The sequence below is a fragment of the Neovison vison genome, chromosome 3, assembly GCF_020171115.1.
Source record: "Neovison vison isolate M4711 chromosome 3, ASM_NN_V1, whole genome shotgun sequence".
NCBI lineage: Eukaryota > Metazoa > Chordata > Mammalia > Carnivora > Mustelidae > Neogale > Neogale vison.
The window spans coordinates 104054424-104079499 of record NC_058093.1 but is presented as its reverse complement, the minus strand read 5'-3'; the positions used below and the strand labels follow the sequence as shown (position 1 = coordinate 104079499).

Here is a 25076-nt window from a genome sequence, read left to right as displayed (position 1 = left end):
ATAGTTGACTCCAGGGCTGAGGCTGAGAAAATATAAGATGAACCTGGAATTTTTTTTTTAAGATTTATTTTTTAAGATTTATTTTTAAGATTTATTAATTTATTTTAAGAGAGAAAAAGAGTGCGCAGTGGTGGGGGAGGGCAGGGGTAGAGGAAGAGGGAGAAAGAATCTTAAGCAGACTCCAACACCGAGCGCAGAGCCTGATGCCGGTCTGGATCCCAGGACCCTGGCATCAGGACCTGAGCTGAAGGCAGAACCTATTTTTTTAAAAAAATATTTTATTTATTTATTTGACAGAGAGATAAAGCGAGAGAAGGAACACAGCAGGGGGAATGGGAGAGAGAGAAGCAAGCTTCCTGCTGAGCAAGATGTGCAATATGTGGTTTGATTCTAGAGCCCCGGGATCGTGACCTGGGTGGAAGTTAGATGCTTAATGGCTGAGCCACCCAGGTGCACCTACATTAGTCTTTCTTTGTAGCACTTCTCATACCCTAATTTTATACCACAAACGTAAAATCTGTTTTTTGTTGATGGTGTGTCCCCTTTGTCACAGGGCAGGCTTGGGGTAGTATCGCTTGCTGGACCTGGATCCAGGCCCAGCTCTTGGATGGCCCTCAGCAACTCTTTTGTATTTTGTGTGTCTTGTGTGTATTTTGTGTGTGTGTGTGTGCGTGTGTGCCATACCCCAGGCCACTCTTCCCTCCTCCACCTGGAGAACCACTATTTGTCCAGCTGTGATGGCCGAGCCTCTGTCCCCACAGCAGACAGGCATCCTGCTGAAAGCAGGCTTTGGGACACCGAGCTGGGGAAGTCAAAGGCCTGGGCTCCTTACCAGGTCATTAGGACCAGCCCCTTGGGCTGAGTAGGACTCCCCAGGGTGCTTGGCCTTATCCTGGAAGGAAAAAGGACCATCTGGAAGGTGAGTGTGATCTTCCTGTTTTGGTGGGATGGGAGATACAAATTGTGATCTCTGAACAGTAAAAGTAATGTGACTTCCTTGTGTTCCTTAAGCAGACAAGGCAGGACAATTTGGTAGCTTAAGACAGGAGGAGAAGGTGGCAGTTCTGTTGTGGGTGATTCGAGAATGAAGACTCTGGTGTCCTCAGGCAGAGGCAGGCAGTGTCCCTATCTCCCACTGCCCCTCCTGCCCAGCACGGCTGACGTCGCCTGAGTTCTGGGCGCCTGAAGACTCCCTCCCTGATTCTGCCCAGCCTTGAAGTCACACAGGCCTTGTGGGTTTTCACCAGCTTGACAGGTCCCCTGGCTCCTGGGACCCTTGGGATTCCCTTCCCTGGGAGGATGTGAGGACTCCAAGAGCTGGCCTGCAACAGGGGGCCTGGCACGCGGCAGACTCCGGGGAAAAAGGAACTGTTGTCCTCGTTTGGAAAGCCTGCCTCACACCTCACACACGACTCCCACGTCACCTACTGCCTCTTCTCCTCGGGCAGCCAGCCCAGCATGCACTTGCACAGCATCTCTCCCAAGACTGCTAGGTGCGGAACACTGTTGGCAGATTTGGCAAATACAAATGTAGGACAAGCTTGTGCCCTTGCATAGATGCCTGGGAAGTGAGTGTCCTCACCAAGGATGGGACGCTCAGGGGCGAGGGGCGGCTTCCATGCAGAGGTGAGAGCGCAGACCCGCTCCACACCTGCCTTTCTCTGCCCTCTCCCCGCCTGCCTAGCCCCCCTCCCAGCACCACACCACTTGCAGAAGGCTTTGGGGCTCTCCACGTGGTGGGTGGCCTGTGGCTTGCTCCAGAAGTCTTCGTGCCAGCATTGAATTTTTGCACCAAGGAGCTTTCCAACACTGCCATCCCACTGGTGAAGTCTTATCTTTCAAAAGAAAAATGATTACTTACAAATATATACATCATCCACCTTTCAATTTTATTCTCTAGAGAGTTTAACTCCTCAAATGACCGGAACGTCAATGGACACAGTGACCAGCAGAAAGCCAATGAGAGGAACTGACCTCCTGGGGGGTTTTATCCTAGAATCAGGTACGAGTTGAGAGCTTTGCCCCGTAGAATCTTCATCTCCTCCAGCATCTTTTCTCCTGGCTTCTCCGTAGGTTGTGCTTGCTCTTTGATCTCTCTGTACATCAAACACCCGACAGGGACACATGAGGGCACTTGGTAGCAGCTCGGTTGCTCACCCGCACCCAGAAGCTGGCTCAGGGTCACGGGAATAGTGAAGCCTGGAGGACTTTTTTTTAGATTTTATTTATTTATCTGAGAGAGAGAAAGGGCACGTGAGCACAAGCAGGGGGAGGGGCAGAAGGAGAGGGAGAAGCAGGCTTCCCGGTGAGCAGGGAGCCCAATGTAGGACTCGATCCCAGAACTCTGGGATCATGACCTGAGCCGAAGGCAGATGTTTAACCAATTGAGCCACCCAGGCACCCCTTGGGACTTGTTTTATGTTTTTATAGAGAATTGATATCACATATATCTATTTCAAACTATGTTTGATGATAATTTTGTTACTAGTGAAAACACTTGGCTGGTAAGTGATTCAAACCTGGCTTCTGATTTCAGCTCCATGAGCTTCTTAGTGTGGCCAAGTTCCCTAACTCAGGCTCTGTTTCCAGATGGACAGACAGTGGTAGTTCCCATCTGCCAGTGTTGTCAAGAAGGTGAAAGGAGAAATCACTCACATGATGTCTCCTAAAGGTTCAGTCAGCATTCGTTGCTGCTTCATGTTTATGAATAAGGTAGGCCTGTAACATGTCTGACTCTGACAGTGGACCCAGAAGTGGGGGGAGTCAGGGGGCGGGTTCTGTACCTGGATCAGGTGGCTGCTGATGTGGAGCCCAGCCCTTTGCTGGGTGTGGCAAGGGGGTTTCTGGTAGAATATTCCAAATATCTGGGAAGGAACTGAGGAGTGCATTTGGTTGGAAGGACAGATGTCTTAAGACTGTGAAGTCAGCTCTATGATCTCCTAGATAGAATACAGTATAAACTCAAGTGCTTCTGGAACGTTTTCTAAACAGGGTGAAATGTAAAGTTCTGGCAAATGCCTGGCAGTTTAGAAAAAGCAGAAATACCTGAAAATGAAGAATTAATATGTTCCCTCGGGGCGCCTGGGTGGCTCAGTTGGGTAAGCGTCTGCCTTTGGCTGAGGTCCTGATCTGGGAGTTCTGGGATGGAGCCCCACGCCAGGCTCCCTCATCAGTGGAGAGCCTGCTTCTCCCGCTGTCCCTCACCTGCTCATGTTTCTCCCTCTCTCTCTCTCTCTCTCTCGCTCTTAGATAAATATACAATTAAAAAAAAAGAGAAACCAATTTTTTGAGGGGTAATGATGACGTGTTTGCTTAGCTCTCCGGCCCCTGAGGGAGAGGTGAATGGAAGCGCTCACGTTTGCCAAACAGCCAGTTCACATCAAGCAGCTGGCCGTCCTTGCACTGGTGTCTCATTTACTCCTCACACTTGTGAGGCCTGTGAGGGAGACTTTATTTCCTGCATGGCGCACATGAGGACACCGCAATTCAGTTTAATGAGGTGTCAGGAACTTGGCTGGAGAGCTCGCACGGCATAAATGGTGGGGCTGAGCCTCGGCCACGGGTCTCCTCCGACTCCAGAGCCCGGGTTCCTGATGCCGGATGAGACTCGTTCAGTTATCAATAACAAACAAACTCACCTCTGAAATTAGATGATAAGCAAATGGAAAAATTGGATCCAGTTCTTAAATGTTTACCTGCCAACCACACTTGAGAGACTGTAATTGTGCATCAAATAAGATAGACACACCCCTCTCTCTTTTTTAAGCCTGAGGTAGTCCAGATGAGGTGACAATTCCTGTCCTTCATGGAGGACCAATTCTATCAGAAGGCTGCCTCTTCCTAAGGAAGGCATAAAGCATCCACTTACTTCTCCTTTTTGGGGTCCTTGTGGTCCAACATAGGGAATTCTGCTTCGATCATTTCTGGAGTCAACAGAACTTCTATAGTCTGTTCGCAGAGCTCACTGAAAAGGAAGAACATGCTTAGCTGGAAAGGGTTTTCCTTCCCCAAATAAAGTAGAGAAATATTGTGATCATTTAAGATTTATGCAATTCTTGGGGCGCCTGGGTGGCTCAGTGTGTTAAAAACCTCTGCCTTCAGCTCAGGTCGTGATCCCAGAGTCCTGGGATCGAGCCCCGCATCGCATCGCATCGGGCTCTCTGCTCAGCAGGGAGCCTGCTTCCCTTCCTTTCTCTCTCCTGCCTCTCTGCCTACTTGTGATCTCTGTCTGTCAAATAAATAAAATCTTTAAAAAAAACCAAACAAACAAATAACAACAACAACAAAAAAAGATTTATGCAATTCTTTTGGCTTTCAGTGTTAGTTCTACCCACTTTTGTTGAGTCTATGTTAAGAGAAGCATAAGGCTGATGAACTGCTTTGACCTACAATGGTAGGAATCATAACCAGAGAGTAAAAAGCAATTTTTAAAGTGGGGTTGTAGAATTCATATTCTCTGCAAGTGCATGTGGTATATTTACCAATACTGACCATATCTTGGACTGTAAAGAAAGCCTGAATGATTTCAATCTTTTTGAAATCATTCACAGTATGTTCTCTGGCCACCATGAAATTTAAATAGAAAGTGATAGTGAAGAAGATCACTATCTTCTTCACTAAAAAAAACCAAAAAACTTACAACTGTTTTAATATAATTTTAATATATTTAAATAATGTATTTCCAAATAAACTATTGGTAAAAGAAGAAATTAAAGGGCTGGAGGTGACTTTTGTCTTGTGGTCTGCTATCTGCTGGAATGGGGGTCAGCAAGCTTTTCAGTAAAGGGCTTTGTAGGTCATATAGTCTCTTTTGTAACTACTCAGCTCTGCTTTTGTAGCATGAAAGGAACCAAAAGAAATAATACATGAATGGGTGTGGTTATGTTACAATAAAACTTTATTTACAAAAATAAGTGGCAGGCCAGAGTCAGCCATGGGCCATAGTTTGCTGACCCCTGGCCTGATGGTTAAAGCGTGGTTGCTGCATGTGTGGGTTCTAGCTGGAGGAAAGTAGAGAGAGAGACCATGGAGGAGATAAACTCACTCTTTCAATGGTCATGATCAGAAGTGGAATATCTCCCATCTCACATTCCCTGGGCCAGGGCCTTGCCAAATGGGTGACTTTATTGCAAGAGAGGCTGGGAAATGTCATTACTACTTTCAACAACCCTATTACTTTAGAAAAAGAGAATAGATTTTTTGATAATGGCTCAGTTAAGAGAAACGCTTCCAAGATCAACCAAGTCTTCAAAGTTTGGAATTAGAAGCAGGTGCACAGGGGCGCCTGGGTGGCTAGGTTGGTTGAGCAGCTGTCTTTGGCTCAGGTTGTGATCCCAGGGTCCTGGGATCAAGCCTGCCTCTCCCTCTCCCTCTGCAGCTCCCCCTGCTTGTGCTCTCGCTATCTCTTTCTCTGTCAAACAAATAAAATCTTAAAAAAAAAGAAAAAAAAAAAAGGGAGGAACACCATTCAGCCATGATACCCTGAAGTGGCATAGCAAGGTTCCATTACAGAAAGTACCCTTGGAAGGCACAGACGCTGTTCCAGTCCCCTGTGACTGAAGACTAATGATTGCTAAGCAGCCGCATGTTGGTGCTCTGCGAGAATCAATTTCCTGTGAGTAGTTTCCTGTCTCTAAGGTGGGGATAACAGCAAGACCTCATCGTGGGGAGTAAATGAGACCGCGGGCAAAGCCCTGTGCTGAAGTGCTTGGTAAATGTTGTGATTGTCATCAGCATCAGCATTATCTCCTGCAACTCTGACAACTTGCAGGAAATAGGTTCTACTATTATCATTTCAAAGATGGGGGAACTCGGTCACGATGGTACCCACATCAGTGCCAAGCGGAGGAGGGGTCAGCTAAGCTACGGCCTGCTGGGCACCACAGCCCTGCCAGACAGGACATATTCCTCTGAACCTCACACAGACTGGTACCATCCGTCCAGGCTCCAGCATCCTTGCCAGTGTCCTCACCAATGTCCTTGCGCAGTGGTTCCAGTAGATGGCGCTCCCAACGCTCAGGTATTGCCAAGTGTCACCGCGCGTGGACAAGTCTTAGCCCGGGAGAGAAGCCTCAGATATTTAGGACTTCACTGATTGATGATTTACATGGACAAATGCTGAAATCGGCACAGCAACAGGAGATTCGAGGCTGTTGGATGCTCACGAGTAAAATGAAACATGAGCACCTCGGTTTGGGGACTATAGTTTTTTATGCCTCTCCAAATCCTACTCTCTTTCAAGGACTAACCCAAGTGCATGTGACCATGAAGCCTTCCCAGCCCACTGAGCACCACCTCTGCTCTCCCCTCCCTTGAGCTCCCTCCCATCAGTGAATGTGAGGCTGCAGAGACCATCTACTCCACACCACTAACTCAGCCTGCCATCTCCTAGTTAGGGCTCTGGCTGCGTGTGTTAGCCCTAACTCATCTGGGTTGCAGACCTGGGCACCGTGTGCTTTTTTGAAATCGAAGCGCCTGGTGCATTTTGGTAGAACAGACTATATTAGAAAGCAAAGGTGAGAAAGTACCGTTCAGCCGTTTCCAGTCTATCTTCTTCTGGTAGGGCATCGAGAACGGCAGGGACATTTTTCGGAAGCATGACTAGGTTGAAGGAATCACAGCTGTGGAAGAACCGCACAGGCAGGGGAGGATAAATGCTCACATTCGCAGTCTTGGGAGCTTTACATCATGTGCTAAAGTGCTTGTACGTTCCCACTGGGCAGGACATTCCCCTTCTGTCCCTCACTCCTGAAAACCCACTTGTGTTTGCCTATGGACAAAGGCAGCATGTGTGATAGGTACTGTTCAAACCCTAGAGATGTGGCCAAGTAAGCCATTTTCTGGGGTTTAGGAACAGAACTTTCAAGTTGGTAGTGTCTAATATTATTTCTTGGAGGGCACAGGGCAGTACTGGGACTGTTCACTTTTCTTAATAGTTTCCCGTCAACTTTGCAGTCTTCCTTAGTTGTTCCATTCTGTTTCAAACCTTCCTCCCCACCCCCAGATATATTATTTGGTATTATAGATTTAGAGCTTTCTATAAAATCCTGAGAATAGAGCACATTAAGATAATTAAAATAGGTAGAAAAAACATGATTAGTTTAGAAATTGGCAGCAAACTTCTGTTTCAAGATGGTAGAACAAGCATTTGCTTTTTTTGGTCTCAACTACTTAAAAACTTCTATTTAAAAAAATTTTATTTATTGGTTTTTAATTTTTTAGAGAGAGAGAGAGAGAGAGAGAGAGAGAGAATGAATGAGCCGGGATGGGCAGAGGGAGAGCAAGAGAGGGAATCTTAAGCAGGCTCCATGCTCAGCACAGAGCTCCATCCCATGACCCTGACATCATGACTTGAGTGGAAATCAAGAGTCAGATGCTTGTCCAACTGAGCCACCCAGGTGCCCCCACTTATGACGTTTTAAAGGAATAAAAAATTGAACACATGACAAAGAAGAAGAGGAGGAGAAAAAACCTACATGGATAAGAGTTTTCAACAGTTTTCTGGACTTAATTTTGGAAGCTGGGGAGAGTGTTGTCTCATGAAGAAGAGTACATAGTGACAGACAGTAGAACACATAGGAAGGAAATGGAGCTTCCCCCAGATCCTAGAAAGATTGTGAGTGGAGGTTAAGGCAGGAGGCAGATGCAGAAAACAAGGGGTTTTGGCTTGTGCACATGTATCTTTGATGGGGCAACTGGGTGGCTGAGTCAGTTAGGCATTGGCCTTTGGCTCAGGTCATGATCCCAGGGTCCTGAGATCAAGTTCCACCTCCAGCTCCCTGCTCAGCAGAGTTCACTTGTCCCTGCTCCTCTGCCCCCACCCACCCCCCACCCCCGGTCCCAGCTCCGGCTCTCTCTTGCTTACTCTCTCTCAAAAAAATAAAATCTTAAAAAAAAATAAAGCATGTTATTGTTTTACCTATTACTTAAAAAAAGATTATATCAATAACAGAAAGGAGGGAAAACCCCCAAATTGAAAGCAAACTGAAGCAAATATTCCACATGAATTCCATAATCATGGTGAAAGGAAAGAAAGAAAGAGGAAGAGAAGGAGAAAGAAAGAAAGAAAGGAAAGAGGGAAGAAAGAAGGAAAGAAAGGAAGGGAGGGAGGAAGGAAAGAAAGAACAAGGAAAAAAAAGCATTAATCCAAGAAACTTATAAATACTGTATTTGACTATATAGTCATAGTTTTGGTGGGATGTACTTGGGGGAACCTGCAAACAAACCTGACCTCTATTTATCATGCTTGTTCATTAACATGGCTTTAGGTGAGACAATTGTGAAACTATTTTGGACTTCTATAAAATTGATTAATGAGTAAATGCATTAGGAGCCAGGGATCTCACAGTGGAAGAAGGGACATACAAACACAGAATGGGGGAAAGCAGGCAGTAGCTTTACGGATGCAGGCTAGAATTGTAAGCACCGGTGTGAATTCATCATTTCTGAAATGTGTGTATGTGTGCTTATGTGTGTGTGTGTCTATGTGTGTGTGTGTCAGGTGGTCTGCTGAGGAAGCCAAGAAACAAGCCACCCAGTAGCAATGTGTCCACCTTGTATCCAGCTTTTGGTTTTCATACCGTTCTTCTCGAAAGGGAACCTGACAAAGCATGTGGGTCCTACCTGCCAAGCCCACTGCCGCTTTAGAGTGGGGTGGTCCGGAGCATTCCTGCCCAGCAGAGGTACTAAGAAGTGGAAAGCCCAGACCTCTCCCCAGAGAGCAGACTAGTCTGGGAAGAGAGCCTGGCCGCAGCCGCGTCTTTTTCATGAGACCAAATTAATCCAAGTTTTAAAATCTAAGCCCGCGTTCCTCTTACTTTCATGTGTGTGTTGATACGTTCTGAAATTGAAACGGTGGAGACAGTAGATGGTGGTCGGACACTTCGTGTTGCTTTCCTTGGTTTTAATGCTTTTCTTGACAAAGCAGAACTCTGATGGCCCTAAAATTGTTTTCAAAATTCTTCCGGACAACACTGTATGTTAATTAATTGAATTTACATAAAGGAAAATTTAAAAATTCTCCTGGACATTTCACTCGTCTGTAAAATCTGAAAGCCAGGGCACTACTGGATTAGATAATGTCTTCAGCTGCTGCTGATTTGCAAGATTTTCATGAAAGTCCTAGAGAGACTCAAAAAGTCCTCACTGAATTTATTAAAGAGCAAAGAAGCCAAGTGAGCTGTTTTGATTATTATGAATGCAAAAGTCACTTGGAATAAACAAATAGTAAATAGCTCTATCATGTGGTTTGACAGCAAACAGATATTCTCAGGGGCAAAGGAAACATCTCATAAGTAATAGGTAATTTATTCAAGCCAGAGGACTGCAAGGTTGAAGTATCATTAATGGATTTGTAGGAACTTAAGAAAGAATACCATTCTTATTTTGTAACTGCTTTTAAAAATAAAAACAGGGTCTAGAAGCTTACATCCTGGAAATCTATGAGAAGGAAATGGTGAATCCTCTCTTGATTTTATCATCTCTTATGCAATTATGGTTTATCTTGAAATGAATTGGCCCAACAGAGCGCTCAGGCACAGAAGTTGAAAGTAACAGCTCCTAGTTGGAGCGTTTTCTTTAATTCATGTAGAATTCATGTTTAATTCATGGTTAATTGAAGCCCAAGGTAACTGCTGCTGACTGCTTTTTGAAAAGAACAGCCTCAGGAGGTTTTCCCAAGGACAAAGCGTGGGAAAAAAAGGGACTTTCCCCCTCTTTAATTCTTGAGAGCTGTGCGTGCCGACAGCTGGTGGCCACTTTTGGCCATTTATTCATTTGTCATTTTGCTCTTTCAGTCTCCTGACCTTACCCCACAGCCAGCTCCGTCTGGTATATGGGGCTGAAGCGTCCTCACCCCACTGGTGGCGGCTGAAGCCCCACCCCTGAGCAGGCTGGGTGGCAGACTACTGCCATCTGGTGGCAGCAGAACCACCGTAATGCTTAGTGGCGGGGGTGAGGGTGGGGGCAGCCATGGCTGTCCCAGCTTCGCAGACCAGAAAGGTATTGTTCAAAGGGCTTCAGTGATAAGTGACTTGCCCAAGGACCCAGAGCGGGAGTCTCCACTCATGAGGAACAGAAGCAGTCTCCAAGGCCCTCCAATGTGTTCATTCTCTCTACTGTGCCACTATCTTCCCTGATTCTAGAGCTTTCAGATTTTAGGACTGTGCGTAAGTGAAGAACAAAGATGCTGAGCTTCTTCTAGGTGGCTCCAGGAGGGATGAAGCAGGGATGAACCCACAGAAAGGGAACTCCTGTTTTTCTGAGCTCCTGCCAGGTCCCAAACACCCCAGGCGGGGCACTTTTTGCTTGTCTCCTGTTAAATCTCCAGGTGGAGGACAGTAGCTGAGAAGCAGTGAGGAAATAACCCAAAAGCGACGGCCCCTGGCAGTGCCTAGGGAAGGGAGGCTGAATGTTGCTTAATTCAGGAGGAGCTTTTCTCTGACAATGAGGGAAGAAGTAAAATTCAGTGTTCTCAAGCCACAAACGTGCTTTCAGCGGTGCCCCTCAAATTCCCCCCGGGGGTGGGGGTGAGGGATAGACGGGTAGTGTATACAGGGTCACACACTGGACACCCAGTGAGCTCTTTCATTCCTACTAAAATGAAAATGTCTATCCCCTTGTTTTAATGGCCAAGAGGACTGGGAGAAGAGGCCGAGGAGTGGGGCCGATGTCACATAGCTCCCGCAGGACTGGGCACTCTGGGGAGAGAGAGGCTTGAGTTCCTGCCTCAGAGGAGCCAGGAGATGCTGGTGGGAGTGGGGGTGCCTGCTGATCCCAAAGGAGCAGAGCTCATGCACTTGGGGTGCGCCTCATTTTGGATCAAAGGACTTGAAGGAAAGGTGACTGCAGATGGCCACTGTTTTTGCATACGAGTCACCTCCACACACCAATAACCTGTTTATGTTGGTAAGGACAACAGACCAAAGAAGCAAATTTAGAGGCTTGGGAGTGGGTTACTGACTGGCCAGAGTCCTAAAGAAAAGGCCTCAGATTCCTTGTTTGAGATCTGAGGGCTCTGAAGAGGAGCTAAATGAGCAAACTAGCAAAAATGTGTTTACTCTAGATTCCTTCTTTCTTTGCTCCAACAATATGCTCATTGGTCTGTTCTGTTTCTGCCCCTGAGCTCCGTCTGTGTATGATAGTAGCTGGGGCCTTCCAGGAACGGTAGGCTGAGGCGGAGAGAGCAGGAACCCCCCTGAAGTTGTATATGGAGGGCGCAGAAGGCTAATTTTGGCAATTCAAGAACATTAAAAATTGACCATGACTATTTCAGCTGAATTCTATGGATTGGTGGTCCACATTTACTGAAACAGGGATGATCAGCCACTTGTGACATTCATTCTTTTCAGAAGTAGATCTCAATGAAGAGAATTCAGAATGTGTGAGTCTGCAATGCATTATCGTGTTTCTCCACCTAGTGAACTTCCCTAAAACCCTAAAAGTAGGATTTGAGACCATATTGGCAGTTAACTTTGAGGATCACAGCCTCTGTAATCTGTGGTGCCAAGAGACCTCCAGGAGATGAACAGATGAGCTGTGGCTTACCTCTGGGCTGTCTCTGTCTTCGAGGTTTCGGGCAGGGAGGAGAGAGCCAGGGGCTGGAACTTCTTCCAATGCATTATCCCAGGAATAATGTCCTGTAGGAAAAGCCGGGCACAGGGTCCCACATGTAAGGGAACTGTTTGGCGCGGTCAAGCCTAGGAAGAACTTTTGTTTCATTCAATGGGCTTTTTGGCAGTCTTCAAAGCTGAGCTTCCTTAAGTTCGACTGCTCTTCTGAGGCTTAAAGACGACTTCCCTAGCAGAAGACATTAAGCAATGGGAACTAAAGTAGGGATGAAGGAGAGATTTTCCTCCCCCTGATTCATCAGGCACACAAAGAAACGGGGCCTGGTGATGGAAAACATATCGGGCCTTACAATCTGTTTTGTGAACGACATGCTAGAGTGATATTCAAAGCAATGTTTGCTCATCAGATGGTATTCCTGGCAGGGCCCAGTGCCTGCAAATGCACAGACATGCGAGGGAGGGCGCTGTCAGGGGACCACCAGCTGGGCGGCGTTTGGTGGGGGGGTGCACCGCCAGACAGGAACTAGTAGGAAGTGAGTCTGCAAAGACAGGCAGGGCACAAAGGGCCTGTGGGCCAAGCTGATGAGTTTGGAGCCGCTCCATTGGGCCGCGGGAATGACTGAGGGTTTTTAAACTGGAAAATGACGAGACCTGCTTTGTGTCAAGAGAGAGCTTTGGTGGGGTGGGGTGGGGCACTGCACAGTGGGGTGAAGCAGGAGATTCGCCTGCTGCGGAGGGCACACTGGGGGATCTTGTGATGGGTGGAAATGGGGAATGAAAGAGAGGGTGGGGTCCCAGGCATGTGGGTCCCGCCACAAGAACATGTAGTTCAGAAAGGCGAGTGGGTAGCTGAGGAAGAGGAGGCAGAATGAGGTGTGGTCAGCAGAAGCAGGGCAGAGAGAATGACCCGTTAGGGACTTGGTGAGTTTGCAGGGCCCGAGGGCCACCCCTAAGAGAGGTCTCTGGCTGTTCAGGTCAGGCCAGTCATCTAAAGGGAGAAGGAATTCCCTGGAACCTCTCCCAGACTGTGCATTGGTCCCATTACCAGCGTGTCCATTCTGATGTTACGCTTGTTGGAGCCGAAGAAAGAGGAGATGAGACCGTGGGGTTTCACCTGGCATGTGACCATTTTTTTTACATGGTGGGAACAGGACTAAAATGAGTATCAGGCACAGCTTTCAAGGGCAAAAGAAAAGAAGAAGGTTGAAAGAAGGGCCATGTGTTGCCTATACAGGGGATACGGACAGGACAAGAGCAGAGCCGAGCTGGTGGTATGAAAGGGTACCGTTCTTGTTCTGTGACTGTGGCTGCAGACCTTCCCCCCAACTCCAGCTGTGCCCACCCATGCTTGTCCGCCCGCCCCTCCCCATAGCCCAGGGCCAGCTCTGCCATTACCGTGTGATGGAGAAATTGCTTTTGGGTGAGAGGAATGCTGGAGCCCCTGTGGGACTCCCTGACGAACTTGTACTTGGGGTGAGGGCACAGATGGTAATCTATCAAGGTTTCTGCATAGGTCAGAGGGTGCTTCACAGCAAATAGTCCTGGGTTGGGATTCTGTAGGAGAGAGAGAGAGAAAATCTCTTTTGTTTACAGGTTTCTAAGCCCAGCCAAGCCAGGCAGGCGACAGCAAATGTTGTCCGTGGCTCCCGCTAGCACTAACACTCTGGGTCCCTGTCAGCTTGTCTGGGAAAGAGCTGCAGCTGAAGAGAGCGTTTTTCAAACTGGACAGCAGTCACGGTCGTTCATAAATGTCATTCTTGCTTTAAGAGTCGCAGCACATGCCATGTGGATTTACGAAGTTCTCATGGAAACAAATACTGCTGAAGCGAGGGCTTAAAACCGCTTAAAGTTCTGTATTTATTTCTACATTTGATGAATTTGTTAACTAAGCAAACTAGTTTTAAAAAGCAAAGAAGCTTTTGGTTTTGGAAAACAAAAATAGCTTCTTAAAAACTACAGACAAGACGAAGAAGAGGTTGACATTTGATGATCAGGAAATGTCAACATTTAATGTTGTTTGGGTAATGTTTTTAATTCAGGAAGGCTCCATTTGGATGCAGTATCTGGTTTTATGGGAGAGCCTGTTTTATCCTAATTTCCCAACAGAACTCATGGAGACCCAGAGCGACTACATCAAAATATGAAAATAGAGAGTCTTTTAATGTCCCTTCTGGGGTTAGTCCAGCAAACCCCACTGCTGTCCCACACAGACCCACTAAGTTGGCATTTTGTTCTTTTTGTTCATTTGTATAATTTTTAAAGGCTTTTTTTTTTTTTTTTTAAAGCAAAACAAAACAAAACAACAAAACTCCACATTGGGGCCCTAGGGGAACCAGGCAGGGGAGGTCTGAGAACATACAGGAAGGTGTGTGAGGAGGAACGAGGGCAGGGAGGGTGTGGCAGGCGGGGGTGGGGTGGGGTGGGGACATTTCCCATTCCAGTGTATTATAGAAGGAGAACCCAAGGACAGAAGACAGAGGGAGCCCTCCCCACCCTCCCTGGGAAGACCAGGTCCTCTACATAATTATAGCAGAGGGACGCCCAGAAGTAGAGCAAGGAGACCTTTGGCCTCCCCCAGCCAGAAGTAGGGGAGACTGGCAGGACTGAAGAAGGGAAAAAGGAGCGCAGCTCCACTTTCTGGGTAAGCGTAGTGACTGGAATGTAATGTATCTGATAATTGCTGACTCCCACTGCCAGGAGTCACCACCCCCACCTTATCCCAAGATATGAAAGGCCAATCAGGAAGGTGCCTAGGAAGGGAACTGGGGCAGGAGCGGCAGCTGGCGAGAGTCACTGTGAGACCAGGAGACAGTGTGATGGGGGAGGGGCTGGCTGCACCCTAGTCTGGTGGTGATAGGGGTAAAGGCACAACACCAGTGAGGGGGACTGAGCTGTGTGGCTTGCAGGAGTGTTTCCTATGCGGAGGGTATAAGGGTGCTGTGTGACCAGCTCTCTCGCTCTGTCTTGGGCCAAGTGTATCGATGAAATATTTTTGGAAATGACAGTATTACTGTTTTTAGTAGCTGTCATACCTCGGATTCCCCTGGGTGGCCATGGCTGCCAGAGTAAGTGGTCTGAGTGGTCGTCCCATAAGGTTTTTAATTTTTCTCAAACTAATGCATGCATGTGGTAGTGACTCACTCAGGCTGGAAGGATCTGGAAAGATGAAAAGCAATGGGGCTCCTCCCTCTTATCCCCAGGCGCATATCCCAGAGGTCGTTTCTTTCCATTATTTCTGAGTTTAGTGTCTCTGATGGTCACTACTCTACACATGATGCTTATTCTTCCATTCCTCTATTTTCAACCTCAGACAGACGGTATCCATTGACTCATTCCTATGCAAGGTAAGGATTTAGTTCATGTACACAAATGCTCCTTCCAAACTTCCTCCTTCCAATTTTGAAAATCACACCATTTTTAGTTCTGCTGTGAGTTATCTTTGTGATTTGAAATAATGCACTACTACCCCTATTTCTTGCTTCATCATCTTAAATTGAGTGTTTCAACTCCTCCCCATCATATGAAAGGAAAACATGACCATTCCCAGGCTTTCTTGTACCTTTCCACCCTCTTCCACAATTTTGCTTTTGTGTTATGGAGATTGTTAACATTTGCATTCTGGAACCACAACCAAGACCTCATGCTTTGTTCATAAGTTGTCTTTGAGAGTTGGAAACTAGTCAACGGGTTTTATTTTGTCTTAACTGTGTAAATATGCTTCTTTACCAGGCCAAGCAGCAGCTCAGATTAGTTTTTTGTGAAGGTTCAATATCGGGGCACTCATGGACAAGTGTTTTAGTAGCAAGGCTAAATGGATTCTGTTTTTTTCTTCTATTTACTATTTACCCTTTTTTGTTTGTTTGTTTGTCTAGAGAGGTGGTGGAACAGAGGGAGAGGGAGAGAGAGAATCTTAGGTAGGCTCCATGCTGGGCCAGCGTGGGGCTCAGTCTCACAACCCTGAGATCATGACCTGAGCTGAAATCAAGAGTTGGAGGCTTAACCAAATGAGCCACCCAGGCACGCCTATGATTAACTCTTAAAAATCATATCAAATTTTAGTTTGGTTTAGATTGGTTTCCTATTCGGAACACATAGCGATTTTTAGTTGATTTTCTCCCCCTAGAGTTTATAATGGCCTTTTCTTTTGCTTGGATGATGAACCTTTATAAAACCCTTGAATATTTCCATCCTCTCAACTGCACTATTAGTGTGTGGAGTCTACCCTTCCCTCCAAATCTCTCTCCCAGAGCTCTTTATCTTTCCTCCTCCAGGCTGAATGCACGAATATCATTCCAAGACTTCGCTATAATGCTTTTCCAGTTCTGACTGGTCTTTCTCTCCCTTTGTTTTTCTTTCTTTTCTTAGGATTTCCAAATTCCTCCTTTTCTATATATACAATAATTTTGTTTGTGAATAAAGATAGTTTTTCTTCTTCCTCTCAAATCTGGATGCCTTATATATTTTTTTCTTACCTTGTTACACTGACTATAGTTACAATCTTTTTTTTTTATAATTATTTTAAAAAGATTTTATTTATTATTGGACAGAGAGAGATCACAAGGAGGCAGAGAGGCAGGCAGAGAGAGAGGAGGAAGCAGGCTCCCCGCTGAGCAGAGAGCCCGATACAGGGCTCGATCCCAGCACCCTGGGATCACGACCTGAGCCGAAGGCAGAGGCTTAACCCCCTGAGCCACCCAGGCGCCCCTATAGTTACAATCTTAATAGAATTAGTAAGAACAGACATCCTTGCCTTATTCCTGATTTTAGGGGGAAAGCATTCAGTCGATTACCATTCAGTATGATGTCAGCTCCAGGTTTGTTTGGTTGGTTAAATACATTTATTGTAAATAAATTTATTGCAAACTAAAAATATGGAATGCTTCAAGAATTTGTATGTCGTCCTCTTCCTCTCAGCGGCCTGGGGTGACCTCTGAAAATGGTTCGCTATTCGCTTGACCCGGAAAACCCTACGAAATCATGCAAGTCAAGAGGTTCAAATCTCCGTGTTCACTTTAAGAACACACGTGAAACTGCCCAGGCCATCAAGGGTATGCATATCCGAAAAGCCACCAAGTATCTGAAAGACGTCACTTTGCAGAAGCAGTGTGTGCCATTCCGTCGCTACAATGGTGGAGTTGGTAGGTGTGCCCAGGCCAAACAATGGGGCTGGACACAAGGTCGGTGGCCCAAGAAGAGCGCTGAATTTTTACTGCACATGCTTAAGAACGCAGAGAGTAATGCTGAACTTAAGGGTTTAGATGTCGATTCTCTGGTCATTGAGCACATTCAGGTGAACAAAGCCCCCAAGATGCGGCGTAGGACTTACAGGGCTCATGGTCGCATTAACCCATACATGAGCTCTCCCTGCCACATTGAGATGATCCTTACTGAAAAAGAGCAGATTGTTCCTAAACCAGAAGAGGAGGTTGCACAGAAGAAAAAGATATCCCAGAAGAAACTGAAGAAACAAAAACTTATGGCCCGGGAGTAAATTTGCACAGAATAAATGCAAATAAAAATAAAAGAGAAAAAAAAAAAAAAAAAAAGAATTTGTATGTCACCCTTGTGCAGGGGCCATGCTAATTATCTCTGTATCATTCCACTTTAAGTATATGCGCTGCTGAAATGAGGACAGCTCCAGGTTTTTAATAGATGCTCTTTATCATGTAGAGAAAATTCTCTTCTGTACCTTAACTGCTGACAGCATTTATCAGGAATGACAGATTACTTCTCTTACCTTTTGAGATGATCATATAATTTTTCTTCTTTAGTCTGTTAATGTGGTGAGGTACACTGAATTTTGAGTGTTAAACTAATCTCATGCTCCTGGCATGGGTTCCTATTTGTTCCTGATACATTATTCTTTTTTGTATGATGAATATGGTGAATATGATGAATAGGATTTGTTAATATCTATCTATCTATCTATCTATCTATCTATCTATCATCTATCTATCTACCTCTCTGTCTATCTCTATGCTCATGAATCATGAAGGATACTGGTCTATCCTTTTCTTTTCCTGTAATGTCTGTGTCTGGCTTTGGCATCAGAGTGACTTCTGATAATACTGACTTCTAGAATGAGTTGGTAAGTAATCTCTTCCATCTTCTGGAAGAGTTTTTGTGGATTTGGTGTTATTTCTTCCTTAAAAAGATGGCAGAATTCCCCAGTGAAGGCATCTGCACCTGGAGTTTTCTTTGTGGAAGTTTTTTAACCACAGATTCAATTTTAAAACAGATATGGAGATAGTAGAGTCATCTACCTCTTCTTGAATAAGATTTAAAAGTTTGTGCCTTTTAAGGAATTTGTCCGTTTAAGTTGTTGAACGTACTTGAATATTAATTTATTATCTTTTTGATATTTGTAGAATCTGCAGTGATGATAACTCTTTCCTGGTATTTGTAATTCATGTCTTTTACCTTTTTTTTTTTTTTAAGATTTTTATTTATTTATTTGACAGACAGAGATCACAAGTAGGCAGGGAGGCAGGCAGAAAGAGAGATTGGAGGAAGCAGGCTCCCCACTGAGCAGAGAGCCTGATGCGGGGCTTGATTCCCTAACCCACTGAGCCAGCCAGGTGCCCCTGTCTTTTACCTTTTATCCCACAACCAGTTACATCAGGTTTATTCATGTTATTGATTTTTCTCAAAGAAACAGTTTTTCTTTTCTTTTTCATTGGTTTCAATCTAATTTTTATTGTTTCTCTTCCCTGCTTAGTTTGGATTTCATCTACTCTTCTTTTTTGAGTTTAAAGGGATAGCCAAGGACATTAAGTCCCATCCTTACTTTCAAATATAGGTGTATAGCATTATAAATTTCCCATTAAATTTTTTGTGCTTTCATTTCCATTAAGTTAAAAATACCTTCCAATTTTTCTTTTGATTTCTTCTTTGGACTAGACTTTGACTTTCTTCTTTGGCTGTTTTAAAGTATTTAATTCAGCTTCCAAATTTGGGGGGCGGGGTTTCTAGATATCTTTATGCTATTCATTTCTGGTTAAATTTCTTCAAAGCCAAAAAAAAAAAAATCACTTCATATGATCTGAATATTTTCAATTTTACTGAGCCTTGTTTTATGGCCCCAAATATGGTCTATCTTGGCAAACCTGTGTATACTTAAAGAGAATCTGCATTCTGGGAGCACCTGGGTGGCTCAGGGGGTTGGGTATCTGTCTACGGCTCAGGTCATGATCTCAGGATTCTGGGATCAAGCCCCGTCTAGGGCTCCCTTGCTCAGCGGGGAGTCTACATCTCCATCTCCCTCTGCTGCTCCCCTGCTTGTGCACTCTCTCTCTCGCAAATAAGTAAATAAAATCTAAAAAAAAAAAAATCTGCATGCTGTTGGTTTTGGGTAGAGTATTCTAGCAATGCCAATTAGGTCAAGTCAATTGATAATGGTATTTAAAACTTTTATATCCTTACTCTTTTCTATTTACTTGTTCTATCAATTATTGAGGGGGAGGTATTGAAATCAACTATTATTGTGGATTTTTGTGTTTTTTTTTTCCTTTGCAGTTCAATTAATTTTTGTTTCATGTATTTTGAAACTATTAGGTGGATAAATTAGGTGGATTATTAGGTGGAACTGTTGTGTCCCTTTGATGAACTGCCTCTAACCTTAGGTTCTTAACCTTAGCCATGCTCTCAGTGTTTGTGGAATTAATGAATTAATAAATAACTACTGATATTTTCCAAAGAAGTATGAGTGTGACTGGAAAATTCCTGTAACTCCTCTAGACCTGTTTCCTCACTTTTAGAATGGGGAGGGGATGGTAATGGTGAATCTAGGGGATTCACAAGAGATTGAAGAGTGTTTTTCAAACCTTGCTGTGGGGAACCCCACAGTTTTGCAGGGACATCCTCCTCAGGAGAACCCCCTACTCACTGCTATTCCCAGCAGTAAGCAAGACTCTAGGTATATTACATATTGACTTTTTATGTCAAGTTTCAGCTGATTTGAGGACTCTGGCACTAAATCAAGTTTGAAAAGCCTTGAGTTAAACATCCTGTGAGGTTATCCCAGCTCCAAGACTCTGAGTCTCTGAGGACCATTCCTTTAGCCAAGGAGATTCTATGAAAAAATGCCCCACAATGACCAAAGCCAACATCACAGATCTCAGGAGGAAAGCAGCACAATTCAGAGGAAGAGCCCCTGAGCCAGTCAACCAGGAAACATGCAGCTTTCTGTCTACTAGCTCGGAGCTCTCCCACTGACCAACCAAGAGACCTTGGGCGTGACTATCAGCAATTCTGCCCACATTACAGATACAGATTCTCATTTGGAGATTCTCAAAAGGAGACTTTCTCAACCAGTATCCAAGGTTCTTAATTGTGTGTATGTTTGTGTGTCTGTCTTTAAAAATGCAGACCAGTCATACAGCAATTCAGTAACATGGCAGGATACAAAGTCAATGTACAGAAATCAGCGGCTTTCTTATACACTAACAATGAAAATACAGAAGGGGAAATTAGAGAATCGATTCCATTTACTATTGCACCAAGAACCATAATATACCTGGGAATAAACCTATCTAAAGAGGTAAAAGAACTGTACTTGAGGAACTACAGAACACTCATGAAAGAAATTGAAGAAGACACAAAAAAATGGAAGACCATTCCATGCTCTTGGATCGGAAGAATAAACATTGTTAAAATGTCTATACTGCCATATATACTTTTAATGCCCTTCTGATCAAAATTCTACCAGCATTTTTCAAAGAGCTGGAGCAAATAATCCTAAAATTTGTATGGAATCAGAAGAGACCCCGAATCGCTAAGGAAATGTTGAAAAACAAAAATAAAACTGGGGGCATCACATTACCTGATTTCAAGCTTTACTACAAAGCCATGATCATCAAGACAGCATGGTACTGGCATAAAAACAGAGACATAGACCAGTGGAACAGAGTAGAGAGCCCAGATATGGACCCTCACCTCTATGGTCAATTAATCTTTGGCAAAACAGGAAAAAATATACAGTGGAAAAAAGACAGTCTCTTCAATAAATGGTGCTGGGAGAACTGGACAACTATATGCAGAAGAATGAAACTCGACCATTTTCTTACACCGTACACAAAGATAAACTCAAAATGGATAAAAGACCTCAACATGAGACAGGAATCCATCAGAATCCTAGAGGAGAACATAGGCAGTAACCTCTTTGATATTAGCCATAGCAACTTCTTTCAAGATATGTCTCCAAAGGCAAAGGAAACAAAGCGAAGATGAACTTTTGGGACTTCATCAAGATCAAAAGCTTCTGCACTGCAAAGGAAACCGTCAACAAAACAAAGAGGCAATCCACGGAATGGGAGAAGATATTTGCAAATGACAGTACAGACAAAAGGTTGATATCCAGGATCTATAAAGAACACCTGAAGCTCAACACACACAAAACAGACAATCATATAAAAAATTGGGCAGAAGATATGAACAGACACTTCTCTAATGAAGACATACAAATGGCTATCAGACACATGAAAAAAGTTCATCATCACTAGCCATCAGGGAGATTCAAATTAAAACCACATTGAGATACCAGTTAGAATGGCCAAAATTAGCAAGACAGGAAACAGCATGTGTTGGAGAGGATGTGGAGAAAGAGGAACCCTCTTACACTGTTGGCGGGAATGCAAGTTGGTGCAGCCACTTTGGAAAACCGTGTGGAGATTCCTCAAGCAATTAAAAATAGAGCTTCCCTATGACCCTGCAATTGCACTACTGGGTATTTAGCCCAAAGATACAGATGTAGTGAAAAGAAGGGCCATCTGTACCCCAATGTTTATAGCAGCAATGGCCACAGTCGCCAAACTGTGGAAAGAACCAGGATGCCCTTCAATGGATGAGTGGATAAGGAAGATGTGGTCCATATACATCCTTTCTGATGGAGTATTATGCCTCCATCAGAAAGGATGAATACCCAACTTTTGTAGCAACATGTACAAATACACTGGAAGAGATTATGCTGAGTGAAATAAGTCAAGCAGAGAAAGTCAATTATCATATGGTTTCACTTATTTGTGGAGCATAACAAATAGCATGGAGGACAAGGGGAGATGGAGAGGAGAAAGGAGTTGAGGGAAATTGGAAGGGGGAGGTGAACCATGAGAGACTATGGACTCTGAAAAACAATCTGGCGGTTTTGAAGGGGTGGGGGGGGGAGTTGGGGGAACCAGGTGGTGGGTATTGGAGAGGGCACAGATTGCATGGAGCACTGGGTGTGGTGCAAAAATAATGAATACTGTTATGCTGAAAAGAAATAAAAAAAAAAAGAACCTGGGCAACTACTGTGGCATTTCACTGATTAGCCCACTGTTACAAAGAACCTCATCAGATGCCCTGTCTGGGTTCCATTCAGTTAGGACTTGGGTAGCAGGAACTATAAGGGTGGGAGTGGGGACCCCATGAGGGCAGACAGGCAGAAGAGAGGACCTGGGGAAGGAAGGAAGTGCACCAAGTTCAGCAGAGACTTACACAGGGGTGCAGAGAAGGGGGGTGGTTATGTTGCTGGCCTCCCATATGCTTGGACTTGGAAGAAAATGGGGAGTCAGTGAAGAATGCAGAGCAGAATAGTGGCATGTTAGGATGTGCTGCAGGGAAGTTAATTAAGCGTGGCCACAGAAACAAAGTGGAACCGACAAATCTGGGAATCAGAGGCACAGGTATGGAAGGGGAGTGCTGCCCAAGGATGGAATAAGGAATTGATTAAGCTCTGACTGATGAAGTTTAGGCTGATTTTACTTTCTCTTTCTGTTGTGTTTTGTTTTGTTTGTTTGTTTCTTCTTTTTTTAACACTATATATATATATATATACACATATAATAATTTGTAATAATAATATATTATAGTTTATAATTATATTATATAATATATTATATAAATATAAAAATATATCATATAAAATTATGATTTAATATATATTAAAGTTTCTAAGTATGTAGTTCAGATAGCTTCAGATATACACACACACATATCATATGTATATTTATATGAAATTAGAAAGGACCATAAAGCTATTGCCATAAACATAAATAAATGCTAGAATTGTTAAAAGGACAGAAACACTGATATTTTCCCAATAAATGCTGGCAAGCAACTCCAAAGGTGAGATACCATTTCATACTTGTAACTCCAAAGACAGAAAAATATTCCTAACTAATGCCTCTGTTTTCTCATAAAGTAAGTCTTGAGATAGACACACATAGAACACGAGAGACTTCTGCCAGTTTTCACTTACAAAAATATAAAGCGGGTCATAATTTGGAGACACGGCTAAGGCCTCTGGTGGTTTCATGCCCAAGACTGAGGTTTTGCTGGGGAGCTGAGGTGCGGCATCCTGCTTGGGTAGGGTTATGATTGTGGCTTCATCCTGTTAAGGGACCAAGTGGTGTGTTAGCCTTCTTTTTTTTTAATATTTTATTTATTTATTTGGCAGAGAGAGAGATCACAAGGAGGCAGAAAGGCAGGCAGAGAGAGGGGGAAGCAGGCTCCCTGCTGAGCAGAGAGCCCGATGTGGGGCTCGATCCCAAGACCCTGAGACCAGGACCTGAGGGCAGAGACTTAACCCACCGAGCCACCCAGGAGCCCCAGTGTGTTGGTCTTGATGCCAGGACAACAGGGGAAGTGTGAGAGCAATTCTTTTTTTTTTTTTTTTTAAAGATTTTATTTATTTGACAGACAGATCACAAGTAGGCAGAGAGAGAGGAGGAAGCAGGCTCCCCACAGAGCAGAGAGCCCGATGCGGGGCTCGATCCCAGGACGCTGGGATCATGACCTGAGCCGAAGGCAGAGGCTTTAACCCACTGAGCCACCCAGGCACCCCGTGTGAGAGCAATTCTTAAAGCTGGAGATGTGTTACCTCGGCCCCTTGCTTCAGAGCTCGGGCAAGCTTTTGAGGTTTGTAGCTTGTTGACGACTTCTGGACACAGAAAGGCTGATAGCCTTTAATTTTGTACAGCTGAGGAACCTGAGGTCGAAGAAGACAACTGATAGAATGTTCTTAAATACCGTCACTGATTAAAGGGATCTAATTCTCAATAAGCATACATTGGAGTTTCCTGAAGGGAGAAGTCCCAGCCCCACTCTGGGGCCCTGCTCTGGGTCCCTGAATAAATGCTGGGCATTTGCAATAACTCTCCTCTACCATAGGACTTACCTGTGGAAATACACTGAACACTGGTTGGTGGATTTGAAATATTTACATTTTCAAAGCCGGGAGTGGCTATACATCAAGGAAGGCCAACTAATTTTTGTTCACTTCATCTTGTGTTCCCTGAAGTTTCTAACACATGTTGTTCAGATAGTTTCACAAATGCATAATATATCGTATATCCACAGAGTAAAGATCCTGGTGTCCAGAAACCACATATGTTATACCTCGCACATACCATAAAATAACAGCAGAAGAATACACACAGAATGCTATGGTGTATAATCTACAACAGAACAAAACTAATAAAACGGTACAATTCAAGTTCAAGAATATTTTGTTCATGTCACAAGAAACCTATTAACTGATACCGTATGGCGGGTCTGACCTGCAGACTGAAGAAGGAAAATCTCTGCTTGATTTGAGTTTCTTGAGATTTAATTGGAACTGGTCCAAGGCCATCAGGAGCCTAAAATGCGGGAATTCAAAAACATTGACACATGATCAACACCGAGCAAAAGTCACTGTGCTTTTGCTGAGAAACATCTGACAAACTTTCTGTGACCTCAGTTCCACCCGATGTGTGGGGCAGGGAGGCTGTGCTGACCAACCTCTCCTCCTTATCTCGTAGTGTATGGGATCCTTTTTTTATTTTCTGCTGTTGTGGTTGCTGCCATGTGCCACCCAGAATCCCCTGCGGGCTTCAAAGGATTCTGGAGTCCTTTGACAGAAACAACTCTTAGGGGTCAGCCCTCTTCAGGAGCTGCCTTGGCTGAAGGGAGCTGCCTCCGTCAAGGTCGTGTGCCCCTCTTAGGGCAGACTGCCACCAACCACAAGTTGAAACAAAGGTAGAAATGCCGGGTCCTCTCCCCCCATCCCAGCTTCGGGGCTCCTCATGAGTCCAGCTGAGGCCTTAGTCCAGGAAAGATGCTCTACTTCTCCCTGTCCAACCCAAGTCCCTTCCATGGAGGCTCATCTCCAAAGCACTACTTTCCTGCATGCTGTCTGCCTCGGTCACCCAGAGAACCTGGAATAGTGCCTGACATACTACGGACCCCTCAATAAATACTGTATTTTGCCTAATCTATCATCATTAAATTAATATGTTGCATTGCTAATACACATTGCTTATATGACATTTATTGATTTCAATGCTGCTAAATATAAAAAGAACTGATGAAATAAAGTATAGAATGAGTTACAAAATTCTTTATAGACAGGAGTGCTGAGTGTTCCATCTTTCATCAACCACAAGCCACAGAAGTCTTTGTAGAACTAAGGCAACAAATGAATGTGTAAGATGGGAACTACTCAAAAATAATGAGACAGGCTACACAACACAGTGATCTACTCATCACTAT

At 44.5% G+C, this 25076-nt stretch overlaps 2 protein-coding genes and 1 non-coding gene across 3 annotated transcripts in view; 1 reads left to right on the top strand and 2 right to left on the bottom strand.

Moving 5' to 3' along the window:
* Window positions 1-1887: 1887 nt before the first annotated feature.
* The window catches only part of CFAP221 (cilia and flagella associated protein 221), an 84983-nt gene continuing 61794 nt past the window's right edge, over window positions 1888-25076 (bottom strand). The window contains exons 17-24 of the mRNA XM_044242623.1: window positions 24104-24184; window positions 23425-23532; window positions 22804-22935; window positions 12963-13121; window positions 11545-11636; window positions 6528-6620; window positions 3869-3964; window positions 1888-2096 (exon numbers count right to left, since the gene is read on the bottom strand). Coding sequence (XP_044098558.1) covers window positions 1988-2096; window positions 3869-3964; window positions 6528-6620; window positions 11545-11636; window positions 12963-13121; window positions 22804-22935; window positions 23425-23532; window positions 24104-24184 — 870 coding nt within the window. The 3' untranslated portion in view covers window positions 1888-1987. The remainder of the gene's footprint in view (window positions 2097-3868; window positions 3965-6527; window positions 6621-11544; window positions 11637-12962; window positions 13122-22803; window positions 22936-23424; window positions 23533-24103; window positions 24185-25076) is intronic.
* LOC122902733 (60S ribosomal protein L17) lies at window positions 16469-17113 on the top strand. Its single transcript, XM_044242622.1, has one exon. It carries the CDS (start codon window positions 16504-16506, stop codon window positions 17056-17058), a length of 555 nt encoding a protein of 184 aa, XP_044098557.1. The 5' UTR covers window positions 16469-16503; the 3' UTR covers window positions 17059-17113.
* On the bottom strand, window positions 17094-17200 carry LOC122903823. Its single transcript, XR_006384042.1, has one exon. It is a non-coding gene; the product is annotated as a U6 spliceosomal RNA (small nuclear RNA).